Here is a 9,273-nt window from a genome sequence, read left to right as displayed (position 1 = left end):
GAGCTTAGAGATGTGCTAGGCCAGCCCTTTGTTTGCTCACAAGGAAACTGAGGCTTGGGGAAAGGAATGGGTTACTCCTAAGTGACAGAACTAGAACTCAAAGCCAGCTGTGTCAAGTCCCAGGTTGGGGCTTTTCCCCTCACAGTTGACACAAGGCGGGGAGGCTACCTGCTGCTTGGGAGAGTGATGTGAGTGAGGAGACCTGGCTAGGAAATGTCTGACCTGTGTTGGAGACATCTCTGGGGTGGGAGGCATTGATTCCTGGCATAGGAAAACAGAGGAAGAGGATAAAATTAGGGGCTATGTCTAAAGGAGAGGGGTCAAAGTCACTGTGCAATCTAACAGGTGGCTTGTGGGGCATCAGTTTGCAGTGAGTGCTGAGGTTCATGGGAGGACTGGGGTGGAGGGGTGAATATTTCTCCTAGGAGTTGGGGGGAGGGGGATGTGTGCTCCCCTCTCCGACTTGCGAAATTTCTCTATCATTTCCTGTCTCTCTAGATGGAGTTGTCATTTTAATGTTTTTCTGATCAGAGGAAGGGGCCCAAGGAAACTTCCTGAGGTAATGTAAATGTTTTATAATATATTGTGGTCACGTTTACAAAACTGCACGCAACTCTGAAACTGCCATAAACTATACTTAGAATGGACAAGAAAAAATAAAATTAAAGGAAGGGCATAAGGGAATTTGATCCCAATGAAGCTGCTATAAAAAAAAATGGTCCCCCCCAAAAGCCAAAACAACAACAACAACAACAACAGGAACAACAAGGCAAGAATGGCTTGGGGTCTTGCTATTTCTGTTGCCTGTTGCTTTCTAGATCAGCAAAAAAACAAGGCCAGCTCATCTGAGGGTGGGGGGAGGTCAGAGGTTGCAGGAGAAAGAACTTGACAAACACGCAAGCCACCTCTTCATTTACTGTAAAATCCTGTTTAATGTGTAACATTTCAGGCAGAGAGAGGCCTTGAGAACCAGAGGCAAAGGTGGCCCTGACCAACCCCCACTCCAACTTATCTGCCTGCGTCTCCCTCCCCTAATTCCTCCACCCCAGATGTGTCCTGCTTTTCCTTGTGGCCGGCAAGTGCTGTTCCTCCTTCCCTCGCGGGCACTACCCTCCCTTCTCCACCCACATGTCCACGGCACCCTCCTTCCATTCCACTTTGCCCACGTCCCTCCCCACTGATGTGACTCCAGAAATAGGGTATCTGACAACACGGGGTTAAGATTAGTTTCACAATTGGAGATGCTGTCAGAGCATCCTATCTCTTGTCCCCAGCGGCCCCAGGGAGAGGGAGAGGGAAGGGAAAAGGGGGACGGACAAGAAGAGCTGCCCACACCCCCACAACCTTGAGCACTGGCCGTGGGTGGCCTCCAGCTCCCAGCCTGTTCGGCCCCTCAGGCGGAAGGCCCTGGGAGGAAGGGAGATGGCAGGGCAGGAAGATGTTGATGGAGCAGTCCCTAGCAGGCAGAGGCCTGCACGCCGGCAGGGGAGAAGAAGGGGTAGGCCCAGGGCAGGGTTGGGGGGGCGGGATGGGCGGTTGCCTGGTGCGTGGCATCAGCAGGCCGAGCAGCGGTCGCTCTTCTCAGCCAGCCCAGCCCCGGTGCCCGGGCTGCGGCGCAGTATGTCTTTCAGGGAGCCGTCCTGCTCACTCAGCAGCTTGTTGATCTCGTTCTGCTTGTACTCAGGTGACAGGCGGTGGCCGAAGCCTGAGCCCTTGCGGGAGGGTGGATTGGAGCGGCGCTGGGCTCGGCGGGCGCAGGCCCGGATGATGAGGTACACCACCTCGGCCACGTTGAGGATGATGCAGATGCCAGAGGCGGCCAGCATAAAGACAGTGAAGACGGTTTTCTCAGTGGGGCGGGACACGAAGCAGTCCACAGTGTTGGGGCAGGGGTAGGCCTCACACTTGACAAGCCGCACCATGGCGTAGCCCGGGTAGAGCAGATAAAAGACATACATGAAGGCGGCCTCGAACAGCAGCCGGAAGACCACGCTGATGACATAGGTCCACCACAGTGTCCCTGAGATGTGGACCTTGTGCCTCTTCACCTCCTCCAGGTGGAGGGGGTCTCCGTGACCCTCGAGTCGCAGCATTTTCTTTTCTATGTGCTGCTGGTGAGCCACGTGCATGGCTACGAGAAGAGCCGGGGTGGAGACCAGGATCAGCTGCAGAGACCACAGCCGCACGTGGGAGATGGGGAAAAAGTGGTCGTAGCAGACGCTGTTGCAGCCGGGCTGAAGGGTGTTGCAGATGAAGGAGGACTTCTCATCACCCCACACACTCTCTGCAGCCACCACCAGCACCATGATCCTGAAGATGAAGATGACCGAGAGCCATACCCGACCAATGGCAGTCGAATGCCGGTTCACGCCACTGAGCAAGGTGTACAAACCTGTCCAGTTCATCCTGCCTCATTCACACCTGCAAAACAGGAGCCACAGAGCAAGCTGGCAGAAAGCTGGGGCAGAAAAGCTGGGCACCATCACACTGCCTGACACACCCCCCCCCACCCCGTCACCCCTTCCAAGAGCCAGTGACAGGAAGGGAACAAGGATGGTCATCGCTTTCCTCATCACCCCATGTCCCTTGCCAGCCTCTACTCCCCCTCCTCCTCCTCCCCTTCCTCCTCCTCCTCCTCACTTGACTTAACCTCCCTGAGCCCCATCTCCCTTCTTCGCTTTCATCCAACATTCTTTCTTCTCCAGCCCCTTTCTTCGCCAGGCCCTTCTTGTTCTGTCATCAGCCATCCTCTTTAGCTCCCCACCCCCCAGCTCCTTAGCTCTGGACCTGGGGCAAACCCAACAAAGCCCGTTACCTTGGGGAGCGCCTATCCCTGAGGCCACCCAGACAGGTCCCCTATGGTCTCATGTCTGTGCAGGGGGAGTGGTCCCTGGGTCCGCGCCTGCGTCCCAATTCATCGCCGCCCGGTGCTGGGGAGTCATATGCTGCTTTATACCCAGTGTCTGCACAATGGGACCTTTGTGGGGCTCTGAACAACGCCCTTTAGAATTCAGATCAAACGCCCTGACTTCCGCCCACCCTACACACAGAGCACTTGTGTCCCAGCGCCGGACACCCAGCCTGCACCCACCTGTTCTGTGCCCGCCCGGTCCATCGCCGCACCCGCCCCACAGTCCCACCAGAAGAATGGCTACGGCGGGGGGTGGGAAGAGATGGAACAAAGACAGGTGCATGCAAGAGGGGACCCAAGGGGACCAGGAGGCTCTAGGCTGAGGCCCTCCCCTGTGACTCTACTAGAAACTGAGGGTCAGCAGGATTTGTCCTAGGTTGAGATCCCCTCCAGGGTATGGGTGAGCTCTCTTAGCTCTTGAGGGGGAAAGGGAGCTCATATTTCTCAAGCCAGGGACTGTGTTAAGCTTTCTCCCCCCCCCCCCATACATGCTCTCTTTGGACCCACTGGGCAAATCTCTAAGGACTTTCCCCCAGTCTTTCCAGATGAGGAAGCTGAAGCTCAGATGAGTTAAGTAACTTACTCAAGGTCACACAGCTAAGAAGTGTTAGAATAGAATGAAACACAACAGTATCTGAAGAGGAAGTTTAGGCTCTTTCCACGGTATACTCTTTATGCTTTTATAGATGGTGTTGGCAAAAGCAAAAGCCAGCCATTAAGAATGACAACAGGGGCACCGGGTGACTCAGTTGACTTCAGCTCAGGTCATGATCTTATGGTTCATGAGTTTGAGCCCTGCATTGGGTTCTGCATTGACAGTGTGGAGCCTGCTTGGGATTCTCTCTCCCCACTTGCTCACTCTCTCCCTTTCTCTCTCTCTCTCTCTCAAAATAAACTTTTCTTTCTTTCTTTCTTTCTTTCTTTCTTTCTTTCTTTCTTTCTTTCTTTCTTTCTTTCTTTTTTCTTTCTTTCTTTCTTTCTTTCTTTCTTTCTTTCTTTTAAAGAACGACAACAGGGGTGCCTGGGTGGCTCAGTCTGTTAAGCATCTGACTTCAGCTCAGGTCATGATCTTATGGTTTGTGAGTTTGAGCCCCACATCCACTTCAGGCTCTATGCTATGCTGACAGCTTGGAGCCTGGAGCCTGCTTCAGATTCTGTGTGTGTGTCTCTCTCTCTGCCCTTCCCCTGCTTGTGTTGTGTCTCTCTCTCAAAAATAAATAACCATTAAAAAAAATTTTTTTTTAAAAGAACGACAACAAAAGCAAGGACTAATGCGAGCCATAAGATCACGAGAAGAGTGGAAGCTGTTGACCTGTGAGTACTTTCCAAGTCCAGTGTCATGGAGCAAACCCTGACCATCCCTCCTGGAGCTTCCGGGAAAGGAGCCCCTGGTGGACAGGTTGGCACATGGTGAGTACAAACCAGAGGGAGAAAGCAAAAGTTAACCGAGCAAACAGAAGGTTAGAAGATGGAATAGGTAGGAGTCATACACCTTTGGGTTTGAATCCTGGTTCTTCGCCTAATACCACTGTGGGCTACTTACTGAACTTCTCTGAGCCTGCTTGCTCATCTATAAATAGGGTTAATACCCAGGGTTATTGTGAGGATCAATGAAGCAACCTTCAAAAGGTTTTCAGCTCAGCTCCAGTTTTTCATAGCTGATAATCAAGGGAAGTAAGCATCTTATCAGAAAGAGAAAGCAATGTTGTTTTGAGAGAGTGGGTGGTCTGCCAGACCCATTATCCCCTTTTTCTTCCCAAGGCTGATGTTGACCTGTAGTATCTGTCCTGAGATAGAACACACTGTTCCGTGGCTGTCCTACCCCAACATCAAGTGTACATTGTAAACTCCTGGTTTCCTGAGCTTGCCAGTTGCTCTAGGGAAGAAATTCCCCTCTAGGCTTTAGGCAGGCAAAGAAGGCCTCCCTGTACCTCCTACCAGCACTTCTGCCATTAAGTTCAAAGTAGATCATGCTGGGAGCAGGGAACTGGATGTGAGGAGAGAGCACACAGGCCTGGACCTGTAGGAGATGCAGGGGGTTTCCTGCCCCCGAATGCAGGGGCAGTGGTTGTGACAGAAGGCCTGCATCCAGGTCTAGGTGCTCTTCTCTGTTGTAGGAAGGAGGGGGGAAGATATTAGACACAGAAAAGTTGGGGAAGGTGGTGAAAGAAACTAGGGGATGGAGGGATGGTCCATGGGACAGAGATTACTTCTCTGGACAAGGTTGTCTTTTTTTTCATTTAACTTTAAAAAAATGCCTTAGTAAAGAAATGCTTCATCTGGTGAGACACAGTAGGTTCACAAACAGGTGGTCATTCTTGAAAAAAAATTTTTTTTAACATTTATTTATTTTTGAGAGACAGAGCACAAGTGGGGGAGGGGCAGAGAGAGGGAGGGAGGGAGACACAGAACCTGAAACAGGCCCAAACACGGGCTCGAACTCACAAACCGTGAGATCGTGACCTGAGCCGAAGTCAGATGCTTAACCGACAGAGTCATCCAGGCACCCCAACAGGTGGTCATTCTTAAGAATAACCATTTACTGGGGCGCCTGGGTGGCTTAGTCAGTTGAGCTTGATTTTGGCTCAGGTCATGATCCCAGGGTCAGGGGATTGAGCCCCGTGTCAGGCTCCGCACTGGGTGTGCTTCAGATTCTCTCTCTTTCTTCCTCTGCCCCTTTCCCCTGCTCATGCTCTCTCTCTCTCTCAAAAAAAAAAAAAAAAAAAAAAAAAAAGAATAACCATTTACTGAGCACCTGTTACACCAGGCCTTGCATGTGAACTACTTTATATAAACCTCACTACAACTCTGTGAGGTAGGTATTCTTTTTAATCTTCATGTCACACATGAGGAAACTGAGGTAAAGAAAGGTGAAGGGATTTGTCCAAGGGTCACATGGGTCCACGCAGTTATTATGTGACAGAACTGGGATTTTGAGCCAGGCCAAGCTGACTCCAGAGCCCATACTTTTCCCATAAGTTCTACTACCTTGGCTAGAATTATAATTTTTCTTTCTTTTTATTATTATTATTTTTTTTAATTTTAAGTAAGCTCCACGCCCAACGTGGGGCTGGAACTCATGACCCTGAGATCTAGAGTCATGTGCCCTACTGTTTGAGCCAGCTGGGCACCCCTATAATTTTTCTTTCTGTGAGTGTTTTTAGAACCAGGGGGATTAAAAATGGGTCTGGCTTTTATTCTCCTGTAGCTCCTTCCCTTTCCTATCAGCTGGGAACTCTTTTCCTCTCCTGCCTTCCCAGGGCTTTCCACTGCCTCCTGATCTGTTCTGTTTTCCCTTCCTTACCTTTCTTGAGCTGCCTCCTCCAACTCCAAAGCAAATGCCAGCTGTTCTCTCCTCTCTGCTCCTCAGTCAGCCTGGCCTTTCCTGGGTTTCTAGGTTCTTGTAGCTCTCCACCACTCCTCTTCTTGCACGCTCTGGGGCATAGCCAGGAGCTCCATTTGGGGGCCCCTAAGCACCCTTGTGTGGGCACTGGGATCTCAATTTTGCTCTCCCTTTTGGATGGAGAGCTTATGCCTTATCTCAAGGGTTTCATTTTAAAACATCCAGGGGAGTGACCCGGTTTTGAAATCCAAACCGTTTTTGTGACTTTGGGTTAAAGTCCAGGTATTGATAAGCTCTATGTGGCTCCAGGCGTGTTTTGCTCTCATGTTTAACTGGACAAGACTTCTCCGGCTATGTCAGGCCCTGGCCTTGTCCTCGGATCCAGATTTGCCCAGGCATTCGAGCACAGTTCAAAATCAGGAGATCACACTCAGTCCCTACAACAGTCCTGTAATATTATCCCCATTTTTCAGACAAGGAAGTTGAGGTTCAGAGAGGTTAAACAACTTGCCTCAAAGGCAGCTCTGCTCAATGGTAGAGTCAAGTTTCAAATTTATTTTCTCCTGACCTCAAAGCCTTTGTACATCGCACCGCCTTTGATGGCCAGCATTCTGACTGAGACCAGGCCCACAACTCAAAACTTCCACTCCTTCCCACATGTGTTTGCATGTGTGGGCATGCGCGCACACATGCACATGCAAGTGTGCACAGCACACACGTTCATCGAGTGTGTCTCTCTCTCTTTCTGCCCCCACCTCTTCCCTGTCCCTCTTTCCAACTACAGGAAATCCTGGTGGTGTTTTTTTTTTTTTTTTTGTTTTGTTTTTTTTGTTCTGGAGGAGGGCCCCGGCTGGACTGGAGGAGGTTATATTCAGCCCCAGACTCCATACTTCCTCCCCCAGTTCACAAGCAGTCTGTGGCTGGGAAAGGACAAGGGGCTTTCTTTGGGAATTCTTTCTGAATCTCAGGCTGCCTTCATCAGTTTGGTGTGGTTCAGGCCAGACCTCTGTAGCCTTCTCCCTCTTCTGTTTCTCTCCCCTGCCTCCACCCTGTGGCCCCACAGCACCCGTCACTTCCCTTGTCTTCTCCACCCTGCCATATGTATTGTGTGGCCACACTTGGGTCAAGGCCACTCCAGCTCATTCCAGTTTTCTCCTTCTCTCTCTGCCATTGTCTTTTCATAGAACTGTTAATGTCAGCTCCCTTACTCACTGTGTGGACTACACCCTCTTACTCCTCAGTCAACTATCTGACTTCCTGTTGCTCTCCACTTGGGCTTATTATAACAGCCACCATTTATGGAATGCCTATGGTGCTCTAGAAGCACCATATGTATGTTCATTAACTCTCATCCTCATAACAAGCCTGTGAGCTGTGGCTTGCTGTCTGCAGTTCACAGATGGACCAAAGGAAGCTCAGAGAAACTAAGTAAATTATCACACAGCTGGTAAGCAAGTGCTGGAGCTCAACCTGGGACTCATGGTGACCCCTCACCAAAGTGTGGGTCCCTTCCCCATTCCTCATCCATAAGTCTCTCCACTCACGCCCCTCTTGTCTGTATTCTCCTCTCCTCTCCTCCTTTTTTAAGTCTGTGCATACTGCCATGCCATTCCCAACAGCTGGAACAACTTTCAAACAGCTGGGAAGCCACCCCTCCTTTAGATCTCCAAATCATCAGTTACTCAAGCTCAGCTTGAGTCTGCCTACCCCCTCAAGAAAATGGAATCCCATGCCTCTGTATCCCAGCCCTGCTGGCTGTACCTCTGCACCTGCTAAGTGCACTGTATTCACCCAAGCGCAACCCCAGGTTGGTTGTACGCCTGGTGTACCTTCTAATCAGGGAAGGAAAATAGCACCTGGCAGTGCCCAATGGTCCCACCGAACCCTAACCCTCTGTGGCACGAAACATCTTCAAGAGACGAACTTGGCCACCTCGCACCGAGGGGACCCCTCAAGTCTTCCTGGGAATTCTGCCCTCCCTGTGAGGATGAATGGAATCCATGGCTGGGAATAAAGGGGGACAGGGGAAGCAGCTCTGAGCTTGGAAAGAGGATAAGAGTTGAAACTTAGAGAGAGAGGCTAAGCAAGCCTGGAACCTGGCAGGAAGGGCCTCACTCTGCCCAGAGGGAAGCACAGAAGGGGTCTAAGTGGCTTAGTGCTGAGGCCAAGAGAAGGCAAAGCCCGAACCTCTCCCCAGCCCCCATTTCTGCCCTCCTGTGCCACACCAGCTCCCCCTTCCCGGCCCCACCTCTCCCAGTCCCCAGCTTCCTCACCTGGCTGCTGCTGTCCTTTCCTAGGGAATGTCTGCAGGCGTGTCTGCACTGTGCTACTAGATACTGTCAGCCCAGTCCAGGGGAGGGACAAAGAGCCCAGGGCCAGAGCCAGATTATGGCCCACAGCCCAAGAGGAACCAGACAAACATTAACCAGCCCCGCCTCCTCATGCACACAATCATTAAATAAGATTGATCCCCTGAGCTCCCAATGGGTTTGGCGAGACAGATCACATAGCCTGGAGTTACTGCCCTATCCCAAGGGGAAAGAGGCATCATTGTCACCCAGGTGTCCATGTTTAGTCTATCCGGGAGACTAAATGGGACCTAGGCTCATCAACAGCCCTCAGGCTTCCCCCATCCCCCAGCCATATGTAGACCAGTGTGTGGGTAAGTTGCAAGGAGGGCTCCTGCACTGGGTACCATCCCTTCCATCCCTTACAGATCCCAGCTTCTGAAATGATATGACCATAGGGAGAAAAAAAGACATGGGCAGTGCTTATTGACACCTTGAGGTCAAGATAGGGGATGGTGGTGCTTCCTCCGTATGGCAGTACCATGGTGTTCTTTCACCTTTTGCTTATTGTCTGTGTCATGAGTGGCTGGGGGTGGACCAAAGGATTTCCAAACCCATTCTAGAACCCAAACACCTCTTCAAAAATTGCCTTTTACCCTCAGGGCCAAGGCAATTGAACTGCAAAGTATATCATGTGCAGAACAGATCTTGGCAATCATTAAAGTAAACAG

At 51.0% G+C, this 9,273-nt stretch overlaps 1 protein-coding gene across 3 annotated transcripts; it reads right to left on the bottom strand.

Moving 5' to 3' along the window:
* Window positions 1-908: 908 nt before the first annotated feature.
* Window positions 909-8,671, bottom strand: GJB1 (gap junction protein beta 1). 3 transcript variants are annotated; one of them, XM_019823947.3, is made up of 2 exons: window positions 8,528-8,671; window positions 909-2,421 (listed from the first exon to the last, which is right to left on the bottom strand). In XM_019823947.3, exon 2 carries the CDS (start codon window positions 2,403-2,405, stop codon window positions 1,554-1,556), a length of 852 nt encoding a protein of 283 aa, XP_019679506.1. In that variant the 5' UTR covers window positions 2,406-2,421; window positions 8,528-8,671; the 3' UTR covers window positions 909-1,553. The 3 variants fall into 3 exon arrangements, with proteins under 3 accessions (XP_019679506.1, XP_044906911.1, XP_004000658.1); XM_045050976.1 differs by lacking the exon at window positions 8,528-8,671 and adding an exon at window positions 6,216-6,445; XM_004000609.5 differs by lacking the exon at window positions 8,528-8,671 and adding an exon at window positions 2,816-2,930.
* Window positions 8,672-9,273: the final 602 nt, after the last annotated feature.

The sequence above is a fragment of the Felis catus genome, chromosome X (genome assembly GCF_018350175.1).
Source record: "Felis catus isolate Fca126 chromosome X, F.catus_Fca126_mat1.0, whole genome shotgun sequence".
In the NCBI taxonomy this organism is placed as follows: Eukaryota; Metazoa; Chordata; class Mammalia; order Carnivora; family Felidae; genus Felis; species Felis catus.
Note: the sequence above shows the minus strand (reverse complement) of the source record. Positions and strands in the feature narration are given on the sequence as shown.